Below are 19,666 nucleotides of genomic sequence, written 5' to 3'. Positions count from 1 at the left end.
CAGTTTCAAAGGAGAAGATTTTTTGAAGTAAGTCAACATGATGAACAAATTGTGAAAAAAGTCTTTAAAGGGCAATAATTCCTTAAGGGGTCAATTGACAATTTTGGTCAAATTGACTTATTTGTAGATCTTACTTTGCTTAACATTTTTGATATTAACAGTTTATTTGTATCTATAATAATATTCAAGATAATAACCAAAAACTGCAAAATTTCTTTAAAATCATCAATTCAGGGGCATTATACCTGAAAAACCAGTTACCCAATTCGGCTGAAAATTTCAGGACAGGTAGACCTTGACCTAATAAATACTTTAACTTCTTGTCTTATTTGCTCTAAATGCTGGAGTTTTTGAGATATAAGCCAAAAACTGCATTTTACCCTGTGTTCTATTTTTAGCCATGACGGCCATGTTTTTTGAAGAAATAAAAAATAAAGCACAAACTTTATTTTATACACCCTACTGATCATTCAGTTGAAGTTTGGTTGAATTTGGTTTAGTAGTTTTAGAGGTGAAGATTTTTTAAAGTTAGCAAATATGATGAACAAATTGTGAAAAATTGTCATTAAAGGACAATAACCCCTTAAGGGGTCAATTGACAATTTTGGTCATGTTAACTTATTTGTAGATCTTACTTTGCTGATCATTTTTGCTGTTTACAGTTTATCTTTATCTATAATAATATTCAAGATAATGACCAAAAACTGCAAAATTTCCTTAAAATTACCAATTAAGTGGCAGCAACCCAACAATGGTTTGTTTGATTCATCTGAAAATTTCAGGGCTGATAGATCTTGACCTAATGAACATTTTTACTCCATGTCAGATTTGCTCTAAATGCTTTCGTTTTTGAGATATAAGCCAAAAACTGCATTTGACCCCTATGTTCTATTTTAAGTAACGGCGGCCATGTTTTTTGAAGGATCAAAAATCGAAGCACACACTTTGTGCAGGATAATCTAAGGAACAATCATGCTAAGTTTCATCCAAATCCATTCAGTAGTTTCAGAGGAGAAGATTTTTTAAAGTTAGCAAATGTGATGAACAAATTGTAAAAAATTGTCATTAAAGGACAATAACCCCTTAAGGGGTCAATTGACAATTTTGGTCATATTAACTTATTTGTAGATCTTACTTTGCTGATCATTTTTGCTGTTTACAGTTTATCTTTATCTATAATAATATTCAAGATAATGACCAAAAACTGCAAAAATTCCTTAAAATTACCAATTAAGTGGCAGCAACCCAACAATTATTTGTTTGATTCATCTGAAAATTTCAGGGCTGATAGATCTTGACCTAATGAACATTTTTACCCCATGTCAGATTTGCTCTAAATGCTTTCGTTTTTGAGATATAAGCCAAAAACTGCATTTGACCCCTATGTTCTATTTTAAGTAACGGCGGCCATGTTTTTTGACGGATCAAAAATCGAAGCACACACTTTGTGCAGGATAATCTAAGGAACAATCATGCTAAGTTTCATTCAAATCCATTCAGTAGTTTCAGAGGAGAAGATGTTTGAAAAATTGTTAACGACGACGACGTCGACGACGACGACGGACGCCAAGTGATGAGAAAAGCTCACATGGCCTTTTAGGCCAGGTGAGCTAAAAAAATGGAACCAATTTATCAAATTTAGACTGATTAATTGGTTTTAAACGACACTTTCAGCACTTTTGGCCATTTTCTGGAGGTCCCATTTTTGTATTGGAGGGGGAAGTCAGATGTCCAGGAGACAACTGTTCGGCATGATTATTATGTAACAAGTATGTCTGTTGTTTTGCAGTCACCTCTTCAGGCTGCAATAATCTGCAGTAACAAAGAATGATGGCATACCTGCTCATTCCTGCATGGATCCTCTTTTTTTTTTATATCAATGGGTATAGGGAAGTTTGAGTTACAGGATTTTATTTTGCTGAACTATTTGGATGTTACAGTTTATAACAATTGTTTAAAAACAGCTGACAAGTAATAAAATTAGTCACGTAAGGGCAATAACTACTACAAAGGATCAATTGACAATATCAACTATATTTCCCCAAGAAAGTCTAATAAGGTAAATATCATTTATTGAAGGAAGTAGGAACTTTGACCTGTTTATCATTTTTATCAATTAAAGACTCGCAGTAACTCTATTACTTTTTTATATCTAAGAATATAAGCAAAACTGCATTTTATCAAAAGTGGCTATATTTGTTGATGGATCAAATCCCTAGATAACAACTTTAATATATATTACATAAGAAGGATGCAATTAATGTTTGGTTACATAAAGTTCCATTAGTTTTACTGAAGAATTTTTTTCTTCTTCTTTTTTTTTCTAAGTTTTAGACAAAAGACGAACAATGGCAACATGCACCAAGTGATACACGGGCAAAATTTGCACGCATGAATTCACATGAATCTCACATAAAAAAAATTCACATGAATTCACCAAAAACGAGCTTATACATGAAACTCACATGATAATTTTCATGTGAATTTCAAGTGATATTTTACCCAAAAAAAAATGACACTCTTAATGATTTTAATTAAATTTGAAAATTTTATATCATTTGTAACACTTTATTTAAAAAATGCATATAATTTTCAGGTGAAAAAATTCACCTGAGTTTCACCTGAAACTCAAAAACACTGATTTCATGTGTGTTTCCCATCTGAGCTTGTTTGATGTGACATTAATGTGAATTTCACGTGGGATTTATGTGAGGGAAATTTGACTGTGTAGCAACAACTCCTTTAGCCTTTTTTGACTAGATGAGCTAGTAAGAGATGTTATTTTCTTTTCGATATAAGTCGTCAAAATGAAGACACATGAACATCAACAACAGGGACACTTTGGAGAGGTTTCAATGACAGACAAGTGTCTATATCAAGCATACACTGATTCAATCAATTCAACGTTAGATAAAAGGAAAGTTAATGAATCATACAACAAATAGCATACATACTACTGTAAAAACAATTTGAAACATTCAAAGGTTTACAATCTTTACAAAGTATTCAAACTTACTTGACACAAGATATGTGTTGATATATCCATGTTTGTCAGAGCTTCTGCAAGTGCTCTGAAATTGCTCTCCTCTTTCATCTCTTTCCATTTAGATAAAACCAAAAACTTTGCTACCTCTATATTGTTTTGATAATTGTGCTGAATATCATCCCATTTCTCAGACATTTCTAGATATGTAACTAATTTGTACATTTGACTCGATGAGCATTTAATGGAAAAACGCAAGAGTTCAATATCACTTGGTCTTTGGTTTAAAGCATCATCACTTAAACCTGAAATTACACTTTGTAATGAAAATTTCATCTGTCAAACAAAAAACAACCTGCAAATAAACAGTGTCATAACAAAATCTTTTGTCATAACATTTCATCGGAATAACAAGTTAAATCTAGAAACGACCTTCCCGTGATTTCTGGATGCTTACTGAATATGCATAAACTATTGCCAAACTAGCCAAATATATAAAGGACTCCTTTACTATTTATTCTGCTCCATATAATAAATGATGAGGATGTAGAAATCAGCCTTACATATAATACTTATCAAAGGTAGCAGGCTCATAATTTGATTCGCCAGATGTGCATTTCGTCTACATAAGACTCATTACTGACGCTCAGAATATAAAATACTCTATGAAGTTAATTTTCAAACCTTGTATGGTGTTTTGTAGATCTTTTTCTATTTATCTGTGTTATATATAATTCTTTACAGTAGCTGAAATGTTTTCAAAAGTAAAGAATTGAGTGTGCTAAAAATCTTTTGTGATGTTTTGATAAACAATTTTTGACACACCACATGGTTATAATAAGTCACTGTGAATATAGGATAACAAATATATTGTATTAACTGTATGTTGCCTTCAACAAATCAATATCACTATAAATAACTTGTTTTGTTGGTTGATAGCATCTGATTTTGTCTTTTTTATGGAATTCCCTTTTTTGAAATTGCCTTGGGAGTTGCATATTTTTTGTTATACTTCTATTCAGCCATATATCTTACCTTGACAATTCTGCTCACACTGTTCTATCTTCTGTAGAAATAAAATATTTAAAAATAATTATTGACAGAATGATATAATACATGTATTAGTTCTCAAGATACAAGGTAAAATTTAAACCATTTAAGCTAAAAAAAGACCTAATCACCATGACAAAAAAAGCAAAAACAGCAAAACATAAATCACTATATAAACAGCTTCAGATTTAACAAAAGCAGGACAGAAATACATACAATAGAACAGCCAAAATTATCCTCAATCACCACTTTTACGCTACAACACAGAATAATCATTTCATGTTGGGTCTATGTTCGTGTAACAGTTACAACATGAATAAGAATGTGTTCCGCCCGGGGCAGCTTGGTACGATCGCAAGAGGTCGAACTATGAACAGTCGGGGATATTATGAAGAATATACACAAGCTTGATGTAATTTTGAATATGGACAGTGATTAAATACTTGACATTAATTTATTTATTGCCGACACAGATAGCTTAAAATTTTAAATAGGACATGAATAGAAAAAAAAAGAAAATCTTAATACAAACAGAGCTTAATTTTGGATCCGTTGGACCTTAATATGGACTAATTTAAAAACAGATTCCAAAATAAATAATCTATATGCAGTTAGATTCAGTCTATTATAGAACCACAATAATTCATGTTTAATTTTGGACCCTTTATAGACCTATTTTGGTTCCTATTTGGCGTCTAGTTTTGTAATGTTTTAAACAATTCGAATAATCACCCCAACATTCTGTGTGTGGTAGAGAAGCCTCGTGGTATAATTTTATAGAGGTTTTGAAGTTTTTGCCTGGAAACAAGAAACAAATTGTTCTTCTTACTCTCTGACCCTATTCCTGAATGGTTTGAGCCATTTCCCCCAAAGTGCAAACGGAACCGAGGTCTTACAATTTCAAAGAGATCAATAGACTAACACTTCAAAAATGTCCATTAACCAGAAAATCTTGTCCCCTCCCCTCTATTTTGCCCCCAATTCATGATCGGTTTGGGCCATAACCCCTAAAGTCAATCCTAACTTTTCTATTGTGGTATTGAACCTTATGGTACAATTTTATAGAGATCCATATCTTATACATAAGCTATATATATATATACCTTTGCTTGGTTCCAAACAGCAGAGTATCCCGCTCTATGAGTTAGGTGATGCCCATCACAAACCCATGTATTGGTCTGCAAAGCTTCTTCTTCATTAATAAAGCATTTCAACTCAGAACATGAATATTCAATATGAAAAGGTAATTGTTGGCTGCGGTTAATATGGATCGTGGACTGATAAAAATCTGAAATTCTCTCCATTGTTGTAACCAAGCATTCCTTAACTCCAGTGGCTATATCTGGTACAATAAGTCCAGCGGAGGTTTTATGGACTATATACAGAAGAATCTTATTGCCTTCAACGCATACTACAATATCATGTGCCTTGTCAAAGGATACTACAATAAATCCTGAAAAGAGGAGCTTTCTACCTTCATACTGCTTCAGAGTCCACATGCTCAGACATGCACTGATCAGACGATTAGGTAAAGCTGGTGGTATAACAGTCCCTTTAAAAACAAATGCTAAGCAAATAGCTCTTTCTGGTTTACATTCTTTGACCATGAAGCTGGAGGTATCTCTTTCAGTGACCATACAGGGTACAAAATAGTTCTCTACTGGTAACCGCATTCCGGTAGCTATATCATATCTACGTTGCTCTGCCAGGATGTCTAAATGAATGAGGATGTTGAATATGAACTCTTTGTATGGTATAATTGCTCGGAAGTCCTTTTGGTCCCAAATGCTGTACAGGTCTCCTCTGCATATTATTCCACTGTCTGACATTCTTCTGAAAATTTCCTGCATTCTTCTTTTCTTTGGCCAAAATACTTTGTCTTAAAAAAAAAATAACACAGAGGTAAAAAAAAATTTGGGGTTATTAACATGAAATTACAGATTGTTTCAAGTAGTACATAATGGACTTACATAAATATAGCTATATTTCTTCTAACATAGAGAACATATATAAATCAGAAAATAAAAAAAAAAAAAAGAAAGAATTTTAGTTACTGTTTCAAGTTAATATAAGAAAACATGAGCACTGTCAATAATAGAGGTAACGGCCACATCTCCTCTATCGATTGTAGAAACCTCTGCAGATTTTTTCCATATGTCCACAAAAGTAGTTTCAGCAAATTAACTATCAAATAACTACTAGTAATGTATATTCTGCAAATGTGCTATCTATGCAGTCGGAGGGAAATAAAAGGGTTTAACCCGCAAAATAGGGGTCAGTGGACTGGTATGCTAATTGTACAGTTAAAATCATTTTATTTAAATTGTTGATAGCATTGATAAAAAATCATCAAATAATGAAATAGTTTGTTTTGGCCAGTCTCGACCTGTATTGTCTCAGTCTCCACCTTTAATTTAGTATAGACTGGTCTGAACCAGCCCACTAATGTCAATTATATATTCTAATGCAATTTGGATGTTACAATTTCTTTCATTGGCTAAAAGTTGCCGTCAAATCCACAGTTGACCAGGCGTAACTAAGGAGGGACCCCCCATTTCGAATTGACTGAATCAACATATGTTCGATTACTACTATATAATCGAAAATAACACAACACCTACCTCGAATTTGGCGTTTTAATGTAATTTTATCCGAATTTGAAGCGTACGGGTAACGTGATAACCTCCAGTTTGTAAGTTTTCATTTGTATGACGTCACGTTTAGCCATGACGTCTTTGTGCCAAAATAATTCATGAAGTTTCGCGGATTTTTTTCTATTTGTCAAATTTAGACGTTTTTTAAAGTTTCATCGTACTTTTTCTTTTTTTAATGCATTAGAATCCACAGTTGACCAGGCGTAACTAAGGAGGGACCCCCCCATTTCGAATTGACTGAATCAACATATGTTCGATTACTACTATATAATCGAAAATAACACAACACCTACCTCGAATTTGGCGTTTTAATGTAATTTTATCCGAATTTGAAGCGTACGGGTAACGTGATAACCTCCAGTTTGTAAGTTTTCATTTGTATGACGTCACTTTAGCCATGACGTCTTTGTGCCAAAATAATTCATGAAGTTTCGCGGATTTTTTTCTATTTGTCAAATTTAGATGTTTTTTAAAGTTTTATCATACTTTTTCTTTTTTAAATGCATTAGAATCGGAATAACAGTACTGTAGTTGAAGAGTTGCCACCGTCAATTTTGATTGGACGGTCGCAAATCTCCACTTTACTGTCTCCGCTACACGTCGCCAGTAAAACTGCATTTGCGACCGTAAAATCTACAATTGACGGTGGCAACTCTTCAACTACAGTATTGTTATTCCTTAATTGACTGTACACATTTCCAGGTTATTTGGTTGTTTTGTGTACATGTATTGTTCAAACATTTCTACAACTTTTGCAAATCAACTTGAATTTTCATGTTAATCTACAGAGATCTCAATTATATGTGTATTTTACAGGATGCAATAATGTTTGGTAATTTGGTGTTTTGTTGTGAACTTAAAGAATTAAATTAATACGTTAAAAAGCTAAAATTTTCAGTTTACAATAAATTCAGATTAAAACCTTTACAAGTAATTTCAAAATTTGACAGCAGTAGAACAAACTACCAAAAAATGTTTTAACTTGTCTTGGTAAAGAAGTTAGCCGTTGATTTTAAGTTTAGCTGCAATTGTGTGACCGAAAAAAACATTGCAATCAGGATTTTGTGGCTTATGGCTAAACATTATAATTCTGAGAAAAAGCCATCAAAATATCAAATTGTGGGAAATTTCAAATTTCATTTGAGTCAATTCAATATAGAAATTGAAAAAGAAACTTGCAAATTAAGGACTTTTTGCTTAATGTTTATCTCAACATTAACTATTTCAAGATTTAATATATCATTTAAAAGAATTCACATTATGCAAAGTATACTTTGTAATTGACTCCTCTCTATGATGTCATGTCACTAATGACAACAATGGTAAACATTAATTACATCTTGCAGAAAAGGGTTGTAACATAATTGATCAATATTAAGTATTGAAACACAAACCTGTCACAAAGGACCTCATAACATCCATAGTAACTATTGAAACACATACCCGTCACAAAGGACCTTATAGCATCCATAATAACTAGTGTAACACATACCTGTCACAAAGCACCTCATAACATCCATAATAATTATTGAAACACATACCTGTCACAAAGCACCTCATAACATCCATAATAATTATTGAAACATGCACATATCTGTCACAAAGCACCTCATAACATCCATAATAATTATTGAAACACATACCTGTCACAAAGCACCTCATAACATCCATAATAACTATTGAAACACATACCTGTCACAAAGCACCTCATTACATCCATAATAATTATTGAAACACATATCTGTCACAAAGGACCTCATAACATCCATAATAATTATTGAAACATGCACATATCTGTCACAAAGCACCTAATAACATCCATAATAATTATTGAAACACATACCTGTCACAAATGACCTCATAACATCAATAATAACTAGTGTAACACATACCCGTCATAAAGGACTTCATAACATCCATAATAACTATTGAAACACATACCTGTCACAAAGGACCTCATAACATCCATAATAATTATTGAAACACATACCTGTCATAAATGACCTCATAACATCAATTATAACTAGTGTAACACATACCCGTCATAAAGGACTTCATAACATCCATAATAATTATTGAAACACATACCTGTCACAAAGGACTTCATAACATCCATAATAACTATTGAAACACATATCTGTCACAAAGGACTTCATAACATCCATAATAACTATTGAAACACATACCTGTCACAAAGGACCTCATAACATCCATAATAACTATTGAAACACATACCTGTCACAAAGCACCTCATAACATCCATAATAATTATTGAAACACATATCTGTCACAAAGGACCTCATATCATCCATAATAATTATTGAAACATGCACATATCTGTCACAAAGCACCTCATAACATCCATAATAATTATTGAAACACATACCTGTCACAAATGACCTCATAACATCAATAATAACTAGTGTAACACATACCTGTTAAAAGGACTTCATAACATCCATACTAACTATTGAAACACATACCTGTCACAAAGGACCTCATAACATCCATAATAATTATTGAAACACATACCTGTCATAAATGACCTCATAACACCGATTATAACTAGTTTAACACATACCCGTCATAAAGGACTTCATAACATCCATAATAATTATTGAAACACATTACTTTCACAAAGGACTTCATAACATCCATAATAACTATTGAAACACATATCTGTCACAAAGGACTTCATAACATCCATAATAACTATTGAAACACATACCTGTCACAAAGGACCTCATAACATCAATTATAACTAGTGTAACACATACCCGTCATAAAGGACCTCATAACATCAATTATAACTAGTGTAACACATACCTGTCATAAAGGACTTCATAACATCCATAATAATTATTGAAACACATACCTGTCACAAAGGACTTCATAACATCCATAATAATTATTGAAACACATACCTGTCATAAATGACCTCATAACATCAATTATAACTAGTGTAACACATACCCGTCATAAAAGACTTCATAACATCCATAATAATTATTGAAACACATACCTGTCACAAAGGACTTCATAACATCCATAATAACTATTGAAACACGTATCTGTCACAAAGGACTTCATAACATCCATAATAATTATTGAAACACATACCTGTCATAAATGACCTCATAACATCAATTATAACTAGTGTAACACATACCCGTCATAAAGGACTTCATAACATCCATAATAATTATTGAAACACATACCTGTCACAAAGGACTTCATAACATCCATAATAACTATTGAAACACGTATCTGTCACAAAGGACTTCATAACATCCATAATAACTATTGAAACACATACCTGTCACAAAGGACCTCATAACATCAATTATAACTAGTGTAACACATACCCGTCATAAAGGACCTCATAACATCAATTATAACTAGTGTAACACATACCCGTCATAAAGGACTTCATAACATCCATAATAATTATTGAAACACATACCTGTCACAAAGGACTTCATAGCATCCATAATAATTATTGAAACACATACCTGTCATAAATGACCTCATAACATCAATTATAACTAGTGTAACACATACCCGTCATAAAGGACTTCATAACATCCATAATAATTATTGAAACACATACCTGTCACAAAGGACTTCATAACATCCATAATAACTATTGAGACACATACCTGTCACAAAGGACTTCATAACATCCATAATAACTATTGAAACACATATCTGTCACAAAGGACCTCATAACATCCATAATAACTATTGAGACACATACCTGTCACAAAGGACTTCATAACACCCATAATAACTATTGAGACACATACCTGTCACAAAGGACCTCATAACATCCATAATAACTATTGAAACACATATCTGTCACAAAGGACCTCATAACATCCATAATAACTATTGAAACACATACCTGTCACAAAGGACCTCATAACATCCATAATAACTATTGAAACACATACCTGTCATAAAGGACCTCATAACATCCATAATAACTATTGAGACACATACCTGTCACAAATGACCTCAAAACATCCATAATAACTATTGAAACACATACCTGTCACAAAGGACTTCATAACATCCATAATAACTATTGAAACACATATCTGTCACAAAGGACCTCATAACATCCATAATAATTATTGAAACACATACCTGTCACAAAGGACTTCATAACATCAATAATAACTATTGAAACACATATCTGTCACAAAGGACCTCATAACATCCATAATAACTATTGAAACACATACCTGTCACAAAGGACCTCAAAACATCCATAATAACTATTGAAACACATACCTGTCACAAAGGACTTCATAACATCCATAATAACTATTGAAACACATATCTGTCACAAAGGACTTCATAACACCCATAATAACTATTGAGACACATACCTGTCACAAAGGACTTCATAACATCCATAATAACTATTGAAACACATATCTGTCACAAAGGACCTCATAACATCCATAATAACTATTGAGACACATACCTGTCACAAAGGACCTCATCACATCCATAATAACTATTGAAACACATACCTGTCACAAATGATCTCATGACCTCCACCATAAGTAGTGGGTTGATTATGACATAATCTCTGAGCTGCTGGGTATCAATGTACACGATCTTCCCCAGCGAGTGCTGGAAATGGAGGAACTCCTGAAGTTGTTTTACATCCAGAACGGACACCTTGCTGATTGTATTTAATTCTTCAACTTCTTCCAATGACAGAATTTGTTTTCCTGCAGCAACCAACTCAGCTATCTCCAGTTCAAGTGGGACCCAAGCGTTTGGCATCCTCTCCCCCCAACATGGATGGTCAAATGTTAGCTCTGTGATGGCTTTTTTCAGGGATTCAATTTCTTGATCAGCTTTATCAGTTGCATTGACAAATATTTGTTTGTCAAGGACGAGATGATTTCTTCCTTCATGGTCCCTGAATAATTCCTCTACTTCGCTGTACAATATTGCACGTCTGGCTTCTACATCCTCCTGCCAACAAAATAAATTAGAGTAACATTGAAGATATAATCATTGCATGGAATGACACACAATACCCGTTATCCCACTGCAGTAAGTACATTCTAAGACATCATATACAATTTACAAAGACTACATACATACATACTTAAAGCTGCTATCTTTGCTATGACCTATGTTAATATATTTTTAATGAACACAGACTACATTGTATTTGGTAACCAAAAAATGACTGTAGCGGCCCCCTCTTATGGTAGTTAGTCGGACCGTATACAAAGTTATGGATCCGCCACTGGTAAAAATCAAAAGGAGATCACTAACATCAAGCTTAAGATTAATGAAACAAATGGAAACATGAACAGATGTAAAGAAGTCTACCTCCACTTTGGACATATGCAAATTACCTTATATACTATTGATAAATACCTAGCATTTGTCTAGATCTCTTAATGAATTATTTGTTTACTATGGATTCATTTATTTTCGTGGGTACCTATTTCGTGGATTAAGGAAAACTCAAATATTCCTGGATAAACATACCTATATTAAAATATTTACCACTGGTACTTTGTACTTATTGCATGGTTACAAAAAAAGATCTGAGGAATGCATGTACAAAAGACTTACAAGTGTCTTTCTATTTTTTACTTACCACTGGTATCTTGTCCTTATGGGTGGCAACAAACAAGATCTTAGGGATGCCAGCATACACCACTTTACAATAGGTAAGGATTGAGTTCACCCAGTGTAGTAAAAAGACTGAAAGTCAAGGAAAGTAGAGTTAGACTAAAATACGATATGGGATATGAGTTGTAATGCATCTTAGTTATATTTTAATATCTGATATATAATAACGTGAATATTATTATTTGTTACATTTGATCAGGTTTGAAAAAACGGAGGCAATCATAAACTAGAAGTTCAACAAGAAAATACAAACATCATGTTCCAAAATAAAGATGACAAAGACAAACAGCAGTCAACAAACACGTCACACGAACACCATCAACAACTGGACTAGTGTTCCCCTATGTGGATGATAAGCTTGTCCTTCTTTTGGCATCAATCCGTTTACTTATTACATTGATATGTCAAATCTAGATAAACAAATATGTGTTGTACATGTGGATGAATATGTTTTTAACTGCTTACAATCTCCATAAAAATTGAAAACATGAAAAACATTGCAGTCTGCCTCCAATTTACTATGATCTTCTACAGCAATTTCAAGAGTCTTATGCAGACGAAATGCACGTCTGGTGCAAATTATGAAAATTTCAGTCCTGGTATCTATGATTAGTTTATGTATATATATTGACAAACAAGACAAGTATAAACATATAGATTTCATAATTGTAATTAACACTTATTACCTGCTGGGGTTGGTGTCATGTGTTGCCCTGGAAAACACAGAACATCAGGGACTTCTTCATTCAATCTTTTACTACCATCAAAAACTACCAGAAACAAGGCTCTGAATGTCATGAAAGTCTGGTGTGTTGTGTAATACACATACTGTCCACCAAAGTCCCAGAAGATGAGTCTGCCAACTTTCATTTTATATTTCCCACTTTTGAGGACTTTCTCCATTCTCTTTCTTATTTCCTTTTTGGTCATTTTGGTCGTCATTTTCTTCTTCATTTGCTGTCTTTTAGACTCACTGGAGGACATCTGTAGTGACAAAGATTGGGCTGCTTGTGGCTGTGTAGTGGGTTCATCTGAGAGGTTCACAGGGAAATCTGTTGACCTGGTGGCTTCAGACTTCTGAGAATGAGTATCTTCTTTATTTGGACTATCAACAGGCTTTTCATCCGATTCAGGTTTTTCTGGTGTTTTTGTTTGTTTACTTTCATCTTCTTCTTCGGAGGTCATTAACACTTTATTATAAACAACATCCAAGGCATTATAAGTTGCTGTATAAATAAACAACATCCAAGGCATTATAAGTTGCTGTATAAATAAACAACATCCAAGGCATTATAAGTTGCTGTATAAATAAACAACATCCAAGGCATTATAAGTTGCTGTATAAATAAACAACAAACAAGGCATTATAAGTTGCTGTATAAATAAACAACACCCAAGGCATTATAAGTTGCTGTATAAATAAACAACATCCAAGGCATTATAAGTTGCTGTATAAATAAACAACATCCAAGGCATTATAAGTTGCTGTATAAATAAACAACATCCAGGGCATTATAAGTTGCTGTATAAATAAACAACATCCAGGGCATTATAAGTTGCTGTATAAATAAACAACATCCAAGGCATTATAAGTTGCTGTATAAATAAACAACATCCAAGGCATTATAAGTTGCTGTATAAATAAACAACATCCAAGGCATTATAAGTTGCTGTATAAATAAACAACATCCAGGGCATTATAAGTTGCTGTATAAATAAACAACATCCAAGGCATTATAAGTTGCTGTATAAATAAACAACATCCAAGGCATTATAAGTTGCTGTATAATTATATACCTATATGGAGTTATTTTCTTTCAGAACGTCAGGTTATTCTTTTTCAGAATCAACCCGGACGATACCATGTTTCAATGATATATGCTCCAAGGCACAAAATAATGACCTGTGTGAGGTCATTATTTTCCTTGATAAACATGCAATCTATGATTTACTTCAAAACTTTATTCGTCTAATAGTTTTTTGTTGCCGATTTGGAATTTATTTTTTAAAGTTCAATCGATGATAGGTGTAAAAGAAACCGTCATTGTAGTCCCGCATTTTAGTTTTAGAAACAAATAACGTGAAGTTTTGTTAATTTATCGCTACAATAAAGAAACATTATCATGTATGTCAGATGAATTTTAATGAAGACTTTCATAAAATAAATCCAGATTTAACATATTCGTGTGTAAGATTTTGAAAATCTTATTGAGTCAAACTGAATAGGTTGATTGATTTTTGGTTGCTTGCTTAACGTCCAGTGGCAAATATTTCATGCGTGTTCAGAACGATACACACTGAATAGGAAATCATACTGTGACCTCCATGTATTTATATTCGTCTTCGTGTCAGTTCTTAACTTTTTTAAATTTATGTATACCTTTTACTCTATCAGATGATCAACTAATAAGATAATCTTATATTCTATTGAATAACATTAACGTAACTCACGAAAGGGTCGGGTGCGGAGGGTATATAATTATATCCTGATTATCTTTTAATAAAATGTATTGCTATTCAAAAGACAATATTTCTGAATTTTTCATTCGATTCAAGTAAAATTGTTAAAAAAATAACCACTTTTCCGCAACAGGATTAACATAACAAATAGAAAAAAAAACATACCTCCTTCCCCTTTTCCATAAGCTAAGTGGTACAATAAATTACTTACAATGTGTCTAGTGTTTGTCATACACCGTTATCGGATGGTAACAATACATTTGTGTCTTACTTCATGCAGTTACAGTAATATTTTTATTGTGTATGGATGATGATTTTTAAAAGGTTTATATCTAAATTATTTAGTGAGTTTTATTTCACATTCTACATGAGCCGCAAGGCGTATTAAAACCTGAACGCATTAGAAAGGAATATCCCACTTTAGTGTTATCGGTAAAATAGGATACTAAATTTTACAAATCTTTATAAAATTAATATTTTTTGACGGTATATAAGTCAGATAATGCATATTTTAAGGTTTTTCTTGTCGTAGAACACACCTCGGGATGTCAGGATTGTTCAAAGAAAGACCTCCCTCCGGTAGGTCTTTCATTTGATCAATCCTGACACCCCTCGGTGTGTTCAACGACAAGAAAAACCTTAAAATATGCATTATCTATAACATAAACAACATCCAAGGCATTATAAGTTGCTGTATAAATAAACAACATCCAAGGCATTATAAGTTGCTGTATAAATAAACAACAAATAACTGATGTTATCTATTATATATATAAATGTATATATGCAAAATAGATAAACTTTGGTGTGAATAGCTAAATTAATACCGACATCCACTTTATTGGAAATTTGGTGGATAGTTGTCTTATTTGCAATCATACCTCATATCCTTATTGATATATTAAAACGGTATACAATTCAGATTTAACTTTAATAACACGTAGAATCAATACAGGGATGACTTAGTCTACGTTATAGTCAATATTTGACATCACGTTGGAACAAAAAATGCTGCTAACATTTTGTTTGTACACCTTTTCTTTTAGAAATAACAACTAACATGACCCACATAATAAGACTGACACTAAATCTGAGACTATTATACTAAGGGGACTGGAAACCGTTACACCATGACCCACATAATAAGACTGACACTAAATCTGGGACTATTATACTAAGGGGACTGGAAACCTTTACACCATGACCCACATAATAAGACTGACACTAAATCTGAGACTATTATACTAAGGGGACTGGAAACTGTTACATCATGACCCACATAATAAGACTGACACCAAATCTGGGACTATTATATTAAGAGGACTGGAAACCCTTACACCATGACCCACATGATAAGACTGACACTAAATCTGACACTATTATACTAAGGGGACTGGAAACTGTTACACCATGACACACATAATAAGACTGACATTAAATCTGGGACTATTATACTAAGGGGACTGGAAACCGTTACACCATGACCCACATGATAAGACTGACACTAAATCTGACACTATTATACTAAGGGGACTGGAAACCGTTACACCATGACCCACATAATAAGACTGACACTAAATCTGGGACTATTATACTAAGGGGACTGGAAACCGTTACACCATGACCCACATGATAAGACTGACACTAAATCTGACACTATTATACTAAGGGGACTGGAAACTGTTACACCATGACCCACATAATAAGACTGGCATTAAATCTGAGACTATTATACTAAGGGGACTGGAAACCGTTACACCATGACCCACATAATAAGACTAACACTAAATCTGGGACTATTATACTAAGGGGACTGGAAACAGTTACACCATGGCCCACATAATAAGACTGACACTAAATCTGAGACTATTATATTAAGAGGACTGGAAACCCTTACACCATGACCCACATGATAAGACTGACACTAAATCTGACACTATTATACTAAGGGGACTGGAAACTGTTACACCATGACACACATAATAAGACTGACATTAAATCTGAGACTATTATACTAAGGGGACTGGAAACCGTTACACCATGACCCACATAATAAGACTGACAATAAATCTGGGACTATTATACTAAGGGGACTGGAAACCGTTACACCATGACCCACATAATAAGACTGACACTAAATCTGAGACTATTATACTAAGGGGACTGGAAACCGTTACAGCATGACCCACATAATAAGACTGACACTAAATCTGAAATTATTATACTAAGGGGACTGGAAACCGTTACACCAAGACCCACATAATAAGACTGACACTAAATCTGAGACTATTATACTAAGGGGACTGGAAACCGTTACACCATGACCCACATAATAAGACTGACACTAAATCTGGGACTATTATATTAAGAGGACTGGAAACCGTTACACCATGACCCACATGATAAGACTGACACTATTATACTAAGGGGACTGGAAACTGTTACACCATGACCCACATAATAAGACTGACATTAAATCTGAGACTATTATACTAAGGGGACTGGAAACTGTTACACCATGACCCACATAATAAGACTGACACCAAATCTGGGACTATTATACTAAGGGGACTGGAAACCATTACACCATGACCCACATGATAAGACTGACACTAAATCCGACACTATTATAATAAGGGGACTGGAAAACGTTACACCATGACCCACATAATAAGACTGACACTAAATCTGAGACTATTATACTAAGGGGACTGGAAACCATTACACCATGACCCACATAATAAGACTGACACTTAATCTGAGACTATTATACTAAGGGGACTGGAAACTGTTACACCATGACCCACATAATAAGACTGACACTAAATCTGAGACTATTATACTAAGGGGACTGGAAACCGTTACACCATGACCCACATAATAAGACTGACACTTAATCTGAGACTATTATACTAAGGGGACTGGAAACCGTTACACCATGACCCACATAATAAGACTTACACTTAATCTGAGACTATTATACTAAGGGGACTGGAAACCGTTACACCATGACCCACATAATAAGACTTACACTTAATCTGAGACTATTATACTAAGGGGACTGGAAACCGTTACACCATGACCCACATGATAAGACTGACACTAAATCTGACATTATTATACTAAGGGGACTGGAAACCGTTACACCATGACCCACATAATAAGACTGACACTAAATCTGAGACTATTATACTAAGGGGACTGGAAACTGTTACACCATGACCCACATAATAAGACTGACACGAAATCTGGGACTATTATACTAAGGGGACTGGAAACCGTTACACCATGACCCACATAATAAGACTGACACTAAATCTGACACTATTATACTAAGGGGACTGGAAACCGTTACACCATGACCCACATAATAAGACTGACACTAAATCTGGGACTATTATACTAAGGGGACTGGAAACTGTTACACCATGACCCACATAATAAGACTGACACTTAATCTGAGACTATTATACTAAGGGGACTGGAAACTGTAACACCATGACCCACATAATAAGACTGACACTAAATCTGAGACTATTATACTAAGGGGACTGGAAACCGTTACACCAACGAGTGTAATAATACTCAACATCACGTCGTAAGAACGAGACTTTACCAGCACAATTTATCAATACGCCATATGATTTTGACAGTGACAGCGTGCCGTGGTCTTTTAGTTTTAATTTCGGTAATTTGTTTTTTGTTTTTATAGTTATTCGAATGATAATCCCTAATGTAAACATGATTACTATAATCATGATAATGATAAAATATATCTCGATCTTTGACAGTCGTTATTAATCACCAAATCCCACCTTAAGTGTAAAAAATGACATTTAAAGGTTGAATTTTTCAGGATGATAATAGTGTGGGGACAATGTGCAAAAAATGAGATTCATAAAATTTCTTAATACAGTTGATTGAGTTACGCGAGTTCAGTTTGTTGTAAAATCATATTTATAGGTTGTAGGTTGGATTGGCCTATTTGTATTGTCACTTTTTAAAGGGAAAAATGGAATATTAATCTCTGTCTCGTTACAACTGGAAACCATATGCAGGGCTCAAATAAATTATACTGTTCCTATAAAATTGCCTGCTGCTTTTTATATGTGCAATAATTTTATTAAAATCTGTTTTCTTTTTTTAAATAATGGTCTTCAGGTGGCATTGGCATAATGACTTCGTAAAAATATGTAAAGTAGGTTCCACAATCAGAACTACAAAAAGTAGGCCCGTTCACAGCGGCTTTTTTGTTGTTGCTGTCATATTGAAAATTAGGTGTAAACACGAAGTTAATAAGAAAAGTTCAAAACAATGTGGCTATTGACCCAGATAACTTTTGTTATAGGAATTAATAATGAACTGAAATTGCCAACATTTATTTTATTGCACACTTATCGTTCTTATTAGGATTAATTATGATTTGTTAATCTTCGACCAGAGACATATATACATGTCTCTGCCTTCGACTCATAGCGGTCAAGTAAAGTGCCGGCATTTCGACTATATTTGTTTTATTTTCAACACTAATATATTGACTACTTATTAATAATTTTTCGTAAACAATAAGAAAAATATTTATCTTTCAAAACTACTTCGACGATTAAGTTAGAATAAAGAAGAACTTAGAAAATAGTCCCAGTTTTGATCAGCATTAGTTTATCCCCGTGTAAAAACATTTATTTCAAGCAAGGATTTCTATACAAATCCTTGTTTCAAGTAAATGTATTTCATCTGTTAAAATAATTTTATTATTCAATGACATATATTTTCATTGTTTGCATCTAATTATATATATTTTTTATTTCAAATCCACTAATTTCAAAGGTATTCGATATTCTGACTTGTT

General features: G+C 33.4%; 1 protein-coding gene across 1 annotated transcript in view; it reads right to left on the bottom strand.

Moving 5' to 3' along the window:
* Positions 1–19,666, bottom strand: part of LOC143053763 (uncharacterized) — a 63,732-nt gene that overhangs the window by 16,823 nt on the left and 27,243 nt on the right. Inside the window, exons 8-13 of the mRNA XM_076226541.1 lie at positions 13,044–13,583; positions 12,323–12,429; positions 11,229–11,682; positions 5,137–5,912; positions 4,019–4,049; positions 3,017–3,288 (exon numbers count right to left, since the gene is read on the bottom strand). Coding sequence (XP_076082656.1) covers positions 3,017–3,288; positions 4,019–4,049; positions 5,137–5,912; positions 11,229–11,682; positions 12,323–12,429; positions 13,044–13,583 — 2,180 coding nt within the window. The remainder of the gene's footprint in view (positions 1–3,016; positions 3,289–4,018; positions 4,050–5,136; positions 5,913–11,228; positions 11,683–12,322; positions 12,430–13,043; positions 13,584–19,666) is intronic.

Source organism: Mytilus galloprovincialis, chromosome 12 (genome assembly GCF_965363235.1).
Source record: "Mytilus galloprovincialis chromosome 12, xbMytGall1.hap1.1, whole genome shotgun sequence".
Classification (NCBI taxonomy): domain Eukaryota; kingdom Metazoa; phylum Mollusca; class Bivalvia; order Mytilida; family Mytilidae; genus Mytilus; species Mytilus galloprovincialis.
This window is presented reverse-complemented; position numbering and strand designations above follow the sequence as displayed.